A 17,677-nucleotide genomic window follows, 5' to 3' on the forward strand; every position below is an offset into this window, starting at 1 on the left:
TCCTACAAGCTGTTTAGCGGTTTCCACAGATGCTCAGTCCTTTGCATGATCTTTACTGCATACCAATATATTGTGCTAGTGTGTTTGGCTACCAAGTTGCAAAAGAAGATTGAGACAATATAAAGATAATGCCCATCCATAGCAGCAGTGGAAGATTTCAGGAAAAAGGTAATATCAAAGCGAAAGAAACTCTGGATTCATCTCTTAACACCCTGAATATAAGTGACCAGATCAAGGAAATAACCCTTGGATATCTCCTTGCTACTACTGGTGTAATCCCTTGATCATACCAGAATAAAGATGCTCCTAAGTAACAGAATTTAATTGTCCTTTCTCATGGCTAATCCATCATGGAATATTCCCCTGAACAGCCATCACATGAATTTTTTTCCATGCAGGTTCACCAGTGACAGAATCACCAATAACTTGGTGATAGTTCATCAATGCAGACAATTATTTATTCAGCAAATGTAGTACCTGATCCATTCATTCTTTCTGCTGCTAACAGCCAATTATGGGTGCCACACATCTGTTTTCCTCTGTATACAACAAGCCATTGACCACATTTTCCCAGTGGTTCTGCTTTGCTGCCTGTTATGTCAGTCAATTGCTAATGCCAGAGTCTGAATAACCAGATTAGAAACATCTCTGATGTCTAGTGCCCTTTATGCCATTTTCTTCTTTTTGATGCTGTTCCATTTCTGTTCAGAACAGTAAAAGGCCAGGAGACATGATATTCCATTTGATCATTTCAGCAGGTACTGAATCGATTTTTTTTTTTTTTTAACATCTCTGTGGATAATTCCTTGAAGCATCTTTTGATTTGTGTAAGTGTTGCAATTATACTCTTTATACATGCAAGACCAATGAGTCTGATTTCCGGATTAATTAAAAATAACTTTTTATTTTAATTTTAAAAGGCATGTGTCACCTCGAGGGAACATTTCACCATGTTTCAGGGTGACATATTTTTCACAAAAGCTGGCTGTGCAAATAAGGGATGTTAGACTCAGAACACTTCCGAAGGGACTGAGACAAACTGGGACAAAACCTCAATTTCAGTATGAGTCAGCTAAATACCAAGGCAGTCCCACAAAGCTTGGGCATCTGATTTCCCTTCTGGTGGAGAGATAATTTTAGACTGATGTGTCAAATTAGTGCTTTAAGTGAGTTATATCCTGTGTAAGAACCACCACATGACTCGTTATAAATCCATTTGAATGTTAAAAATTTGGGGTAAAAGGGCAAAACTATGGGTGAATCCAGTGGGACAGGATTTCACCTTTTATTCCTGTAAAAATGATAATGAGTAAGGACACTAATGAAAAAAACCCCAAGCAACAACAACAAAAAAACCCCAAACCCCAACAAAACAGCTCTGGTGAAGAGTCCCTTTGAAAGTACTCCCACACAACCCTGCAGTGCAATTCAGTCCTGATGAGAAAGTCAGCTGTGACACACTTTGCTTTTTGCATCCATAGGCAGAGTTATGGCCAGATCCTGGGCTGATGTAAATCAGTATGGCTCTGTTCACTTCAGAGGAATTATTCCAATATGATTAAAAAAAAATCCCCTCACATTTGTAACTTAATAAGGACTTTACTCCAGATTTACAAGGAATTCCAGAACACAACCTTTAGCAGCTTAGCTCTAGCAGCAGCTTAAAAGTCAGGTACAATAGTAAGGACTTGCTTGTTTTCTGAATATAGATTCATTTATAAAAGCAAAATATATCTTATGTAATTTAAGTCTCAGTCCTGATGTTATGATTTAATTTGATGATCTTAAATGCAACAGTGTCAAACATTCTGAAGTCGACTTTCCACCGCTCCTCTTGGTGGTGGACTATGACTAAAAAATAATAATGACTTGAAACCTTAGCTTGTGAAAGCCCAGTTTCTGCAAAATGATGAAGAGGATATTTGAACAGAAGGAGCCAGTTCAGATAACAGAACTGTGCATTTGAAGCGCTAACTGTGCATGACCCAAATTTTCTGCATATTTAATAGCACTCATGAATAGAGGTCAGAAGTATTATTTCAACCCATTGGAAAGCTCCTGGTAATAAACAGATGTAAATAAAAAAGTTCACAGGCTTCTCCTGACTTATTGTTACTCACCAGATATCTCCTCTAGGCACTGTTTGGCAGTCTTACTGAACGACAAATCCATTTTAGTAGGACTGGTGCAGGAGTCAGCAGGTGGTAAAGAGGTACTGTCATTTTCTGAGAGAGTTCTGAAATCAAGCAAGAAGACTGATTATTGTTATCTGTCATTCATGTATTAATGGAAACAAATGTTACTTGCAGCTCCATCTAGAATCGTATCACTATATGGTGAAAATACCATGAATGTCGCATCCTTACTGTGTTAGTTTGACTCCAGCTACACAACTTTCGAAGCAACTAGGAACTCTCTCTGTCTCTCTCTTCAGGAACAACTCAGAGTTAATGCCGGGAAATTTGGAGCCATTTTGTTTCCTCGCTTTTTCTCTGCAAGAGGTGTCAACCAGACATAGGCAGAATCCATTTAAATTGGTTAAGTCACATCCCTGCACATATATAAGGGAAATGAAAACTTGTAATTGCCGAAACGTTAAGCAAGAAAGGCCATGTGGGAAGAAGCTTATGCAAGGCTGGAATGGAAATCTGGCCCAGATATTTAAATCTATGTGCAGCTTCTTTTGATAATGCCCCTTATATAACTCTAGGGAAATGGGAGAATACAAGTTTTTCCATTAACTTGCTAGTAAATAGCCCATATTTTCTTTGATGATATATTTCTGTGGATATCATTGATAAATTATAATGGGTACCCTTTGTTGAATACAGTTATTCGCTGTTGCATAACGGTAAATAGCAAGAAATACACAAACACATGGATTATAGTACAAAATAGATCACACAATTATTGTCTCTTCTTAAGGAACAGCTGTAGCATCTAGTTTGGACAGGAACTGTTGAACTACGATGCCATTGCATAGCAACATGTACAACATTAGTATACAGTAAAAGAATACATCTAAAAATATACTAGCCACTTTTTGAAATAAAATGGAAAAAAGTCTTCACTTAGAGCTTAAGTTCTTCCAGCTTTCCTGACATGAATAGCAAACTCAGTCTTTTGATTTCTTAAGACTAGTGAAATATTTATATCTTAATTTAAAAATGTTACAGTTATAGCTTAATTCTTAAAATTCACAATAAAGCGTTTCGAATGACCAACTAAACTGTAAACACAAACATTTAACTGTGATGAATGTGTATTTTATAAATATCTGATAAAAACAGTGACTTATCTCTCAAAATAATTTTATGGCAACTTATTTTATGAAATAACTTTCCAGTTAACATTTTCTTCAAAGTTAATTACTGAATGGATTTGTTCAGTAATTCATGACAGTAACTGAGGGAGCAGACATATACACTTACAACGGCACAAGTACTGTCATGGTGGAACCCATTGATTAGAATCACGTAACTCTGACTCTACTTACACAGAAATAGAAATGCAAATGATGTCCGATCTGATGCACTGTATTTCTTATCAATTTCTGTACTTTTGGGATGCTGGAGATGGACAACTGCTCTATAAAAAACTATTTTTCGTTCTCGTCTACTATTTCTCTCTGTCACACACTACTGGAAACACAAGCTCAGCACACCTTGCAAGGCTAACTATGTCCCACTGACCTGGAATGTAATTTTACATTTGGGGCTTGAGGACAGCGTCTTAAGTAGCAAAAAGCCCACTCTATCCCTCCCCAATGAACACACCCCGAAATTCCACAGTCCCACCTGCTTTCCCATATTACTTCAAATCATCAAAATTAATGAGCGGTATGTCTGCTTTCACTGAAAGCCACTTTGAGAAGCCATGAATGCTCATGAGTAGTCCTGTCTGGGTTTAGTGCTGAGACGTAGTGCTGGATCAGTCCAGGGCAAACCATCAGCCCAAAAACACATCTCAGAAAAAGGCATTTATAATAATGGCAAAGGTAATTGAAGTGTTCTCCCCTTTTTTTGTTAAACTCAAATCACAGAGCTTCCAGGGCTGGAGCGAGGCTGGAGTTTGTTAAGAAGAACCGTGGAAAAGAGTAGGTTGCTTTTGGTCTTGTAGGAAGAGCGCCCAGCTAGGTGGGTGCAGTTCAAGTATTTCTAGCATTCTCCACAAAATGTATATGGAGTTTACATCAGTCCATCTCTGGTTAGAAACAAAAAGAGATCCTTTTTGCCTGTTCTCTGTCTGACCCTATTGCATTGCTTTCCTGATTGTACAACTGTTCAACCATCAATCACTGCATCAACCCAGAAGGGTGATGCAAACCCTTCCCTGAGTGACCAAGAGCCTTATATGTAAGCTATCTTCTAAGAGAGGATAGAAAGGATCCATTCCTGTTTATTTGGACATCTATCATTAGAAAAGGATTAAGTGGTCTGGACTCCCATTGGTCACCAATACCCAACATTTGCACTGATTCTTCATCTAGTGAATGGGGATAGGTAAAACAGAAATTCAATGATCTAGATTGCCCTCTGGCAGTGACTATTGCCTATAAAGTCAATACAGATGAATACATAATTCATTATTGACTGTATGGGAACACAGATACTTATGTTAACAGGAATGGATCTCCCTCCAAGAGTACAAACAAGTAATGAGTGACTTAGAGCAACTAAGTAAACTTCAGCACGGTGAGTGAATCTGTTTACTTAAAATAACAATGAATACAAGTTTTCACTTGTTCACAACTTTGTTTGCCCAGGTCACATCAAAACTTTCAGAGATATACCAAATACCAGTTAAAGCACATTCCCATTCTTCAGTGTTTTGTTGGCTTTTTTTCCATTTTCAAAAACCTGATGTAGCTATAACCAGGAAGATAAGTTGAAAAACACTGTGAGAAGAGATACTTCCAAAGATTTCCATTCCAAATTTTAGAATCTCATCGGTGGGATTAATTGCAGCACAAAATCCAGTTTCTGGGACATAAGGTAGCACCAGAATCTAAGCCTTAAAGTAAAAACACTGAATAGCAAAGATCATATAACACTAATAATTTTAAAATGTTTGATTTAGTTTTTAGAAAGAAAACCATGGATACACAAACCAAATGTAAATATGTGGTTTTCTTAAACTTACAGGCAGCCTGAAATAACAGATCTAAGAAGCGTGAAATGTCCCTTTTATCTTACTTGAAAGTTTGAATATAATGTAAAATAAATGTGATTTGCTATCAAAACAAATAACAAAGAAACAGCTATACTGACTTCATTCAGCATTTTTATGTTTAATTTGATAAAAACATCAATGATTCTAATTATCTGAGGCAAGAACAGAAATCCCACAGAGGACTACGGATTTTGCAGCAGTCTAAGTTCTGCTTACTTGAGAAAACTGGCTATTTATGGTGGAAGCAATGGGCCAAAAAGCACCTGCCCAGCCCTTGGGAAGCCGTGATGGAGGCAGCCCAAGGAGGAACCTGGGGACAGGGCTCTCATCAATAGCTCTTCCCCCACCAGGTCTCCACTGGGTTGCCAGCTGCCAGCACTTCCACAGCAGCCCTGCCTTTTGGTGCATGATGGCCAAGACCCTTCTTTTTTCTGGAGTGCCCAGATGGGCTCAGAACAGTCTAGGGGTAAAAGACTTCCATGCAAAATCACGTAGGAGCCTCAGGTCTTGGGGAACAAGGAGGTCCAGGTATAGACTGGGTGCCTAAAACTTCAAGTTGCTTTGCCCTAGGCCTGTCACAGGTTGTGATACATTGGACCAAGCATGTAGATGTCTCTTTGCTTAGCTCAACCATTCTAACTAAAAAAAAAAAGGAAGGTGAAATTGTGAGATTTGTCTTCCCCTATACTTCTGGCTTTTACTTCTTTCTGTGGGACTTATTAATCCTGTGAATGACTTAAGTGATCTCTGCAGGACTGCAGCATAGATTAAGCTCAAGGCAAGCAAACAGCAAATTAAAAGATCTTCTCATTAACCTTCCACATTGGCCTTAATGAATAGCCCTCTATCCTCTACTCATTCACATCCCACTGCATTAAAAACAATTAATTCTTGCATCTCTCTTGATATCAAGGAAAGTGAAAAGAATTTCAGTTTAGTCAAAGCAACCCCGTTGATATTTCTTCCAGTGCTGTGCATCTGCAGCGCAGGTTAATTTAGGCAACCATCATGAAAAGAGGACAATCTGTTTTCTATTTTCATCATGGCAATCAGAGAATATATTTATCCCCAACCCACTGAGTTACATGCTACCTATTTGTAAGAGCATCAAACTCACTTAATAGGACAAATCCTGCTCTCAATCACACCTGCACAAGCTCATTCAGTTTGATTAAAATGAGCCTGTACAGGAGTAATTAAGAACAGAATTTGGAACACTACTTAATAAGCTGTCTTTAGCACAGTCAGTCATTTCCTGTCTCTAACGAAATAGCCAACCTTTGATAAACACAGATAACATCAAAGATTTGTTTGGTTTTTACTCGACATTCCAAAAGATATCAGATGAATATGGTGGGGTTTTTTTCCAACATCTCTCTGAGGTGCAGCTGTCTTGAATGTGTATCACTGTCAGTGTAACAGACTGGCAGGACCACATCTGGAACATGAGCAGTTTGATCACCCATGTTCAAGACATGTGAGTTAAATTGCGAACAGCTGCAGGGAAGGGCTACTAGGATGCTCATGGGGAAGAAGAAACCCTTCTGAAAGGAAAGAAAAGAGATGATTTGGTTTAGCCTTGCAAAAGAGAAGGAAGGGGATGGGATTATTCCCTCACGTATTTAAAAAGAGTGATCAAAAAGAGGGAAAACAACTTTTTCAGTTAAAGGACAATATTAACAAAGTAATAAATGGATGCAATCTCACCATGTGGGCTGTAAACAATTTCTAACAATGAGATGAGTGAGTTTCTGGAGGAATCTTCCCATTGGAGTAGTGGGGATTAACTAGTTTAAAATAAAAATTAGTTGGTTTATGAAAGGGTTAGTATGGTTGCCAGTGACAAAAGACTCAACAGAATATCCTTTTTGGTCCTTTATCCTACATTTTACTGATTATTTAGTCAAAGGAATAAGGCCACACTTGTCTGTATGGCAATTTAAAAGAATAACTTCAGATCATGAACAGCAAGCAACTGAATTATCAAGCTACTCTTTTAACTCAGCATTAATCAAGTATGTGTTTATAATGATTTCTTCACTTATTATCCTTCTTCCCATCTCTTAAGCTAACACCTCTACACTGGAAACTTTTCTTGCACAATTACTTGAAAATTAAGCATGAGAAAATGGGAGGATTTTTCTAAACACTGTGTTTTTGTTACAAGTGAAACTGGTGAGTGGCAATGTTTAGCGCTACCTACGACTGCAAAATTTTGGTGGTGACTGTTGTTTTATTTTCACAACAGTAATGTGAATAACAGAAATCAATAAAGCACTGCACTATAACTTTGAATCATCACATTTTTAAAGAAAGAGTTGCAGTATGTTTAGCAGCACAATCTATTATTAACAATTAACTGATAGAATGTCTTTTACTGAAAACTTAATTTTAACTCCAGAATCAGTGACCAGAAGGAGCTTCTAGTCATTAAAACTGGACATAAATATGGCTTCAACAAACCCTGCAGATGCTGTGTTTGCAGGATCCTTGAAGAGTAGTTTAATTTTTTCCCTAAGCCGGTATAAAAACATCCTGAACAGGCAGCTGGAATTGAATTTCACTGTGCCTCCAGAGGTGCAACCAGATTATATCCTCCTTCCCATCTGTCACCGCTCTGCACTTCCCATGTACTCTTGAAGCTATGGTCTGGTAATAGAATTGTTTCAATTGCCATATAGGAAAGGAGATAGGAAGAAGATTTTAGTACCCAGTAACACGTTTATTTATTATACTGATATTTCCTTTCTCTGTCTCTATCTAGTAAGCACTTTAGTCCTCATAGAATCATAAGGTAATTTAGATCAGAAAGGTGTTCTAGATGCCATCTGGTCCAATGACCTGCTCAAAGCAGGTCTGGTTACACTAAGTTGCTCAGGGCCTCGTTTGGTTGGGTCTTGAACACATCCGAGGACAGAGCTTCCACAACCTCTCTGGGCAGCCTTCTCCAGTGTTTCACCACCCTCAATAAAAATATTTTTTCCAACTTTTAATCAGCATCTCCCCTACTGTAACTTGCATCTGTTACCTCTTATCCTTTCACCCTGCATTTCAGAGAAGAGTCTGGCCCCATCTTCTTTACACCAACCTATTAGGTAGCTGAAGTCACCAGTTTCTTATTCTTCAGGGACAAAAGGAGTGCCAAACTGTTTTTTGTAGTCCAGCATTGACACAGAAAGAGTATCTCTGTAAGGTCTCAATTCAGACAGTGCTGAAACTTCTTCCAGATGTCGCTATCATTAAACTACAAATTTAGCTGAAGAACTGAAATTTAAGCAATGCACAACATAAAAGTGCAGCTCAGGATGATGAGTGGTCAGCTAATTCTCTGCAGCAGTTTCTATACTTTTCAGGAATAAGCAATTCCTGAGCACCACAGCCCCTGGGATTCGGGCACTTCAGTTTCTATATTCCAGCCATGGAAAAAAGACCCACTAAGCTCCTACAGTGGTTACTGGAGGAGTCAATAAAATAAAACTAAACTGCAGTACACGCATCCAGTTACAACTCAACATTCTCCTACTGAAATACTCCTTTAGTGTTTGAGCAAATCCACAGCAAATGTTAATTGCCAACGTATCACATACTTCATGTAGGGTTATGATGATTTACATCAACTAAGGATTTGCCCCATGGAGTGAGGTGACATTTGCGTTACTCCTGGGACTATTAGTGATGTTTCCCATTTTATGGAAATAACACAAACTTACACAATTTAGCTCACAAAAAATAAAGCAATGATTGCATACAACAGGCTCTTCTCTGTGCAAGAAAATGTTTGAAATTACAGGTTATAATACACTGTTGAGCAATGTGTAGGAAAGCTAAGAACTCCAAATACTGAGCAATTAACCTGTTATTCTCTTGCTAAGACTTTAGGAGAAAGATTCAGACTTCTTTTTTTGTTTTCATTAATGCCTCTCTTTTTCCTGTTTTTGCTGTAACCTAGTAAGCACTAAACTTCTGTGTTACTCTTCTCCATCTGAAATTTAAGCACCACTAGGCAGATAACTAAATTTTATGGCCAATTTCAATATAAGTCTAAGAGACTCTGGCAGATGGCACAATTTCCGTCTTCGTCCAATTCTGTCTATGTAGAAGAATGTGTAATTTAAAGTAGCGGCTGGTATACTTTAAACAATTATACAGTCTCTTACACCTTCCTTTTAGTTGTTTTTCCTGCTGTATCTCTTTATCAAGCTTTCTGGCAACTAAATTACATTTACTTCAGCCTTTCTTATATCAGTTGGACCCTGCAGTCAACTTCAGAGGGGACACATAAGGGGCTGTAAATAACACATTCACAACTGCATTTGAAAATAAATCATCACTTCCTGAGGAGGATGGAAGAATTTAAATTATACCCATTTAGATTATCTCAAATGCAACTTTGACTGTTGCTGCTAATCTTTGAAGAGAAGTAATAATCCCATATGAATTTCTATGCCATGGTGTTCGAGGCATAAAAATACAATGTGATATCAGATAGGATGAAGCACCAAGAGTGCACAGCTGAACAGTGCAATATATCATTTCAGAACCTCCTAGTGAAACAGTATTGTCTATCTACTGTTCATTAATAAAAATACACAACTCCTTGAAAACATGGGTGTTGATAACTGTTATAGCATTGCATTCCCTGTTTAAGCAAAATACATGCCGGCCTCAAAGAAACTCTTTGGAATACTTTCTTTTACTCACAAATCTACAGTAATATTCTCCTGCATAATAATCAAACATTGCAAAATACATGATAACTACAGGTATCAGCAACAAACCAGACAAAGCACTAGCTTACTTATCCTTGTGCTAACAGCCTAAACTGATCACAGCAGTACACTGCAGTATTCTGGATAAAATACACTGTATTTTTACTAAATTGTATTGAAACTTTTTATAAGGACTGCAGTACAAACTCTCAAAGCCTCGATATTCCTTCTAGCTGTAAAAAAACCTGTTAGTCCGAATGGTAACTATTGTTTATTAACTCATTGATCTATAAAGCTGTTCTAGCAGCCAACAAGTGCACCTGAAATTTCTGTGTATAAATTGTGGTGACTGCTCAGAAAACAGTTATGTTTAAGAGCAAGAAAATGTAAATACAGTACCCCAGCTTCATGCACACTTCCACTTGCCATATGTCCAGAAAAATAAATATGCTGACTTTGGAAATTTGGATATTTTATCCTTGGTTATATTTATATTGTTCTATGAAATCATTGTGTACTATTACAAAGCCCTTGAGAGTTGTAAGGAATGTAGTTACTATGTGGTTTTGGGTCAGATTCTGCTCTCACTTACAGAGATACACACTGAAGTAACCTCATCAAAGTTGGTCTATTACTCTGGGTTTATGGCATTCCGAGATCAGACCTTGGCTCTGAGAATTTTATTTTCATGTGAGATTTAACTTCAAATACAGTCTCCTTCACTGTTTGTTTGAAGCAAATAGATGATTATTAATACCAAATTTTACTGGAAGTTGCATGCTTCTATCGCCCTTTAAAATTCAAAATACATTTTGCTTCATGATGAAGCTTAAAAGAACGATAAGATATCTCCATCATGCAATGAAATGGCATCAATATGTGGTAAAATTGCCATTAAATAGCACATGCATCTGAAGGCAAAGCATAGCTTCTTTTTCTTTCTCCTCATGTATGCACCCTAACACATACGTAGGCCATCCTATGTACCACACTGCAAATCGTCTTTACTACTGAGGTTATTCCAGATAGTTATAAAGAAACATGCATATTAAGCACATCCAGTGATAAATTTAATTGAAACTCAAGAGGCTACCCACTGAACATTAGAATAAATATAACCTATATTATGCCTTTTTTCCCTCCCATATGATTTTCTGAACTGCTTTTGTTCAGAATTAACTTAAACAGTTTATCACTCATCCAGATTGGTTTTGAAGCTATGTTTAGTTGTGTGTAATGATATATATACTCCCTCAGAGCCTACTTCAGCACCTCTTTAATCTTTAGCCAAGATTATCTAGAGTACTACTCACTAACAAAAACTGCCAGTATATTTTGCTTAATAATGCATTTGTCATTTTATCAGATGTTAAATTTACCCACAACTGTAGCTAAAGCCCTCCAACAGCTGACATCTGAAATCATTACTCAGACCAGCCTGCCAGTCTTTCTACACTTACTCTGTCTTCTGAGCTGTACAACAATGAAGTCTCCCAGCTTTTCTTCAGTTGCTCTATCATATAGTAAAATAAATTCAAAGGTTGATACATTTAACTGTTCATTCATCTGTTCCTGAGCCTTGGCCATCAGAAGAGCTTGTGTCACCTGTAAAAATCAACTGTCTCCATGGAATTAATCTATACCTAGTTCATGTATAAAACTGAACAGGAGAAGGACCTGCAAACAGCAACCTTTTCTCTCTGCCCAAAATGTTGAAATATTTTTGAATACTTGCAAAAGTTTGTGTATGGTTTTTCCTCTAATATCCTACTAGTATGGTTACATACTCTGAAAACATCAGCAGTTTATTTTAGGATTTTTTAAGAGAACAGTGTATTTTAAGCAAATATTATTGAATATCAGCAAATAAATGTCGAGGTTCTTAAATTGCAAACAAGAATATTCGCACTAGAAACCTGACTCAGCCGTGACCTTTCAAAAGCAGCACAAGGAATGTATCATGTGATTTGTATTTCTAATCAAAACATCCTGAATTTTAAATGGCAAATATTTGCAGTGGATTGCTTTTGTACAAGGTAGATACTCAGAGTTCTTGGAAGAAATTGTTCATACAGTAACATTAATTAAAAAATAATATTAGGAAAACATGTGCATGATGCTGTGACAGAAACTGGGAGATAAGAAACATAACAGTGTGACCCACCGTTACTCTATCCATTTTCACTCTCTTTCCTAAATGGTAACACAAAACCAATTTCCCTCGGTGACCTTACCTATAAATGAAAGGAGCTACTGTGGCAGTGTTGGGGTGACTGTATTGCTGTTGCTGAGGAAGCTGGACGACACCATTTCCCGTGCCTTGGCTGCTGCTTGCAGCCATCGAGGCCGACAGAGCCGTGGAGGACCCCGGGGTGAGAGCTGCACTTGGTTCTTTCCCTTCAGAAGCAGCAAGACCAGAGGAAGGAGAAGCCTTCTCGCTAAATTGAGATTTTGGTGTTGATTGGGACTGGTTTCCTTTTGTAGTCCTCAGTTTTTCAACCTCCTTACTTCCCGTGCATGCGGATGAAGCGCTCTGCTTTGCTGTTGGCACCTTCGATCCAGGTTTCGGGATCCCACTAGAAGACGGTATTAAACTTTCCTTCTTGGTTGCTGTTGTCTTGCTTCCTTTTGGGATTAAGCTTGCAATTTTTGAGCTCTTCTTTGTAGATGTTTCAGTGACCTGGTCCTTCTCTTCCTTGACTGTTTTCTCAGTGCAAACTTTGTTTTTGTCCCTGTTCTTTTCCTCTTTGTCCTTTGGCTGTAGCAAAGACTTTTTATTGCTGAGATTTTTGCTTCCAGCTTTCGGAGGGGTTAACTTCGGTGATACTTTAGGACTGCTACTTGTGGAGCCGCCGCTGTTCACCCCACCACTTAAGACATCCATTTCACCACACTCTGAAAAGGTATCATCCTCTCTCCCGCTGTCACTGGGTCCTGAGCTCAGCGACAAAGGAGGTCTCAGAGCAGTCCTAGCATTAACCAGCTTGAATTTTTCCAGCATAGATTTTTGTCCAGATGAAGGGGGCTTCATGCCTTCAGAAGGGGGTGGCTTGAGCCTGTCGGAAGATGGAGTAGGGGAGGTTGCAGGACTAGGCTGCTTCACGGACAGCATGGTAGAGGTTGCACTGTGTTTGACATTCATGGATTTGCTGCGCCAAGGCTTGCTGGCACTTGGAGAGGGTATGGCAGAGACCTGCTGCTGCCCGGTGCTGGTGGGATGCTGCACATTTCCATTCATGCCTGCAGATGGGTGAGGGACTTTTGGTGAATCTGCTTAAAAAACAGAAAGAACCATAATGGTACTGTTATTCTCCCATCTCCTGCTTGAAGGTGATACCATACTCCTCTGGCATTTAAAACACGGTTACATGTGTTTTATAATAAACATAATTTACATGTGCATGGAACATGAAGGATGCTAACTGAAAATGCCTTTTTTCCCCCTCACCATCACGGTGTTGTTCAATACTTCTATGAGCTCGAGAGTGCCTTGGAAACACCTTCCTTGTAACCATTTCATTATGCAAATTAAACCTTCCAATTTAAAGATTTTATCTTTAATAAGTCATAAAGAAATTCTTCCAGTCACTTGTTAATAGTAAAACACTGAGACATGGAAGAAAAAAGAATGCTACAATATCGGAAGAAAAAACAAAACCAGAGAATGATGGTTTTGATGTTTAGTGAAAGCAAAACATGCTAGAAAGCTAAGGTTTTGGGTGCAGGAGGAGGACTGAGTAATACTGAAATTAAATGGATATGATCAATATTCGTAAAAGCAAAAAATGGCAGGTCACTATACTTTTTTTGGTTTTAAGTACAGTTAACGATCTTTAGTAGCTGACTTCAGGAACTTATCCCACTGCACCTTCATAGGTGGGAAAAAATATATCAACAATTTCACCAGTGTCAGTACTTGAAAGTTACGGTGATATATCATCTACATGGGTACAGCAATGATAGTTGTTTTGGGCCTGAAGCTCAGGTAGGTACAGAAGGCTCATTTATGTGGCTCTGGTACCTTCGCTACATTTACATCGTCCAGGAACTTCAGCAAATCTTCAGAATGAATGAAAACAAGACTCCTTCTGCAATAATCAAACTATGCTATTTGACAACCACGATTTTCAAAAAAGTCATTAGCCTTATTAAGCAAAACAGAGCAATGCATAAAAGGGTTAAGCTCTTCTGTATGAAGCTCAGATTTCCAAGACGTATCTCAGTATCTAAACACTATTACTCTGGAGCACCAGAGAAATGAAGTGGTAATGGCAATCAAATATGTGATACATAGCCATTTCAGCAGATGACATATTTTCTCTTAGTGTATCTATCTTGTCTTGCCATTGTGTCTCAGGACTGCCAGTGAATTAGGTGTAAGCCTGCCTGTAGTATATCAAATTCAGTACTACAAGGAAGCCTATGAAACATGCAATGCAAGTATAGTTCGTGTAATAGCAAAAAGTGCTGGATACGTTGCATACACACACGAAGCCAAAGTCATGCCTTGGGGCCCCCCTGTCTGAATAATACAGTAGATGAGGACACTGAAGACATTTGTCCCTTCAGCACGGAGTCTGAAGTTATGCGTCATTTTCATTTTTGCAGTCTCAGCCCTAAGGCCCTAGTATGGATTACACCACCCACCTGGAAGTCTGAAGGCCATTAATACACATAGGAAAGGGAGGATTTTGAGCATCCTGAAAGGGGAGTTGTTTTTTCTTTAGCAAAGAGAATGCAGACATAGCAAAATTTACTTCTCTAAATAGCATTAAGAAATTGTAGTTTAAAAATAATTTTAAAAAAAATCTGAACAAAAGTAACACGACAGAAATGTAACAGCTTTTACTTGCTTGACACTATTAAGAACTGGACCCCAGCAGGCCAATCGCCTCCACCTGCAATAGATGCTGTATAATTCCATCTGCTCAGAGTTTTTCGTGTGCTCCTCAGCCTGATATGCAATGTCCACAGCACCAAATGAGCTCAGTCCACCTTCACAGAAGGTTTCAAGCAGCTCTGCTGCGTCCAGTTAGTAGGCAAGAAAACATTAACTTTTTTAGTTTTGGTAAGACTTGCCTCAGAGCATTTTTTGGGACAGGTAAGGTTACGGCTTATTCCCCAGGCTCCAGGTAGCACCATGCACATGGAGCAGCTTTGGTGGGCAGCTGCAGAGCTGATCCCTCCCTTGTGACCAAGGCAGGAATTGTGGCTGGGCCCCTGCTGTTTTCTGGTGAGCCTCAGATCCTGGAAGAGAGCCTGGGGCCAACAACAGCTGTTGGAAATTACTGCAGCCCTCAGGCTTCCTTAATGTATAGCAGGGATCAGCCCCGTGGCTGATAGCCCAGGACTGGGTGTGCACAAGGACCTTCTTGCACACATCTTGCCTTAATTACACAGGAGGATTGGGGTCTTTAGCTATCCCAATAGTTTTGCAGAACAATTCACTGTAAGAATATGCAAAGCTAATGCAGAATACATGTAACAATCTGTGAACAGCGGGATGCCGCTACACTCTGTTGTATTAATTCTGTTACATTTGTATGGCTTCAGGCTATTAGTTTTACTACCCAAAAAAAAAAAAAAAGCGTTCTGATTAAAAAGAAGAATGTATGCCTTGCCATATTTCCTGCTATATAATATTAAACTCATTGGGAGGAAAAAGTGTAAAAAGAAGAGTATTTACTGTTTCATCAACAGCTTGTTCTCCTACATATATAGCAAAAAAACCCCAGGTTCCTGGAACCACTGGTACTTATTTGATCCCTATGTCACAAACCATAAACAGCATCAAAAAATTACAGAGAACTTTAACTTGCTTTAATCTTCAATTTAAAGTGTATCCTTAATGTTTCCTCAAGGAATGTGGACTGCACGTTCTCAAGAAATATTGAGAGCCTGTCTGTATGTTTAAAGATGTGGAATAAAAAGATTTATTTCTCCCCCAGCCCAAATGCATTACTTGAAGCTGCAGCACATCATTCATTGCTTTCTGCACGTTCAGTTGGACTTAGCTTTAGCTGTTCATTACATGAAATCTGTCCCCACCTTGTGGTGATTTTGATACAGAGTGAACCCAACCTATGGCAAGGATTTCGTATTTCTATAAACTAAATTTTACAAGAAGACAGTCTTCTGTTTAGGGCCTAATCCCTTTATTGCTGAAATGCATAATCAGCTTGTGGTGAAAACAATTTTGCATTCTGCTTGAGAGCTCAGTGCTTCAGAGCTCAGCCCAACCTGCGTTGGGAAAGCAGAGCAGCAACACCCCCAGGTGTTCAGTGCAAAAAGAGAAATTTGTACCAGAACCCAGCAAGACCATGACAACCAAATGAACATTTTCAAGTCCACTTTTCATAGGCTGTTGCACAATTAAAGGACACATGAGGGGATAAACTTGGCCCCCATATATAGTCAACCTCCTCTGTCTTCTTGTCTGTGACCTTTGCTGTGTTCTGTGCTGTTGGAGAAGACAGGACCTCTGTGACAACAGCTCCCCTGTTGCAGCATAGTTAGGTACTGATAATCTAAATAGTCCGTAGCAGGCAGGTGCCCAGATTAGAGTATCCAATTTTAGTCACTCACAATAAAAAAGGTTAGTAGAAAATGGAAGAGCTGCAACAGATTGCTATAAGGATGTCTGGAGGATTGGGAGGTCTATCTGGTGAGATCAAAAGAACTCAGTTTGTTCAACTGTCCCTTTCCAGCTGTCCATGAGAAAGTAGCTACATCTTATCAGCACAGGAGGAGAACACCACCAGGGACACCTGGCAAAATACTGGCACCAGAAGAAACGTAAATAAATTAGCTATAGAAGTACATACTGGCCACAGATGAACAACTATTTGCATCATCAGACAATGGAGTTCCAGGACAGAGTTTCTCAGAGTTGGTATAGGCAAAATAACCAAAAACTGTTGAAACCAAGTTTGGACAATACACAAACAACATTTTATATTATTAAATTATATCGAAAAGAGGGCAATTAAACTCCATGACACAAAGACCCTTATCAGTGTTCAGATACAGTGTTTCTAAGCTCTAAAGTGTAAATATTTGTTTTTAAAATTTGACTTGAATTAGAACATTATTTCTTTGCGGGACTCAAAATGCCCTGGGTATACACCTTATTAGCAATGTGAATAGTTACTTTATTCAAATAGTTTCATTTTCATAGTTTTATTTTCATCTTTATTTTCTTAAGTCAGGAGCAGATAGATGTGACGTGACCTGGAAAACACATGTGTTCTTTGAAACCCATCCATAAGCCGCAAATTCCAGGAGAAAAAAAAAAAAAAAATAAGATCAGCTCACTAAAGCTCCACAGATGAGTTTCTGCTAATGGCATGTTTATTGTTTTGGTGCATTCTGTGTTCCTGACTTAACCACAGCTACACACAGTTACCTGTGTCACAGCAATGGGTTGGGTCTGTGGCTGAAAACTGGGCTGTACTCAATAAAGAGCAAATCTGCATTCGCTCAGGGGAGCTAGGATTCTTACTGTGTGAACTACTCCCTAAGCAACATTCAAAGAAGATAACATTAATGACATACTACATAATGAAATACTAAATAAAAGGCCCATATCACATCTTATTTTGGATCACCTTCAGGTCTCCTTTAACTCTGTGACTACATATCCATTCCCCACTGTGACTGAGTTGGAAATCATGTTACGCAGGAATGGATTTCAAGTATTACATATAACTGGATTAAAAAAACCCACTTATGCTGTATATCTTTTCTAAGGCCTCTTTACAGCACATACAGGAAGGTGTACAGCAGAGAAAAATGTA

The 17,677-nt window shown here is 38.6% G+C and overlaps 1 protein-coding gene across 2 annotated transcripts in view; it reads right to left on the reverse strand.

The window, feature by feature from the left end:
• Positions 1 to 17,677, reverse strand: part of NAV3 (neuron navigator 3) — a 272,512-nt gene that overhangs the window by 123,589 nt on the left and 131,246 nt on the right. For both annotated transcript variants that reach the window (XM_050896725.1, XM_050896718.1), the window contains exons 8-9: positions 12,116 to 13,151; positions 2,121 to 2,236 (exon numbers count right to left, since the gene is read on the reverse strand). In XM_050896725.1, the coding sequence (XP_050752682.1) occupies positions 2,121 to 2,236; positions 12,116 to 13,151 (1,152 nt within the window). The remainder of the gene's footprint in view (positions 1 to 2,120; positions 2,237 to 12,115; positions 13,152 to 17,677) is intronic.

Source organism: Gymnogyps californianus, chromosome 1 (genome assembly GCF_018139145.2).
Source record: "Gymnogyps californianus isolate 813 chromosome 1, ASM1813914v2, whole genome shotgun sequence".
Lineage (NCBI taxonomy): Eukaryota > Metazoa > Chordata > Aves > Accipitriformes > Cathartidae > Gymnogyps > Gymnogyps californianus.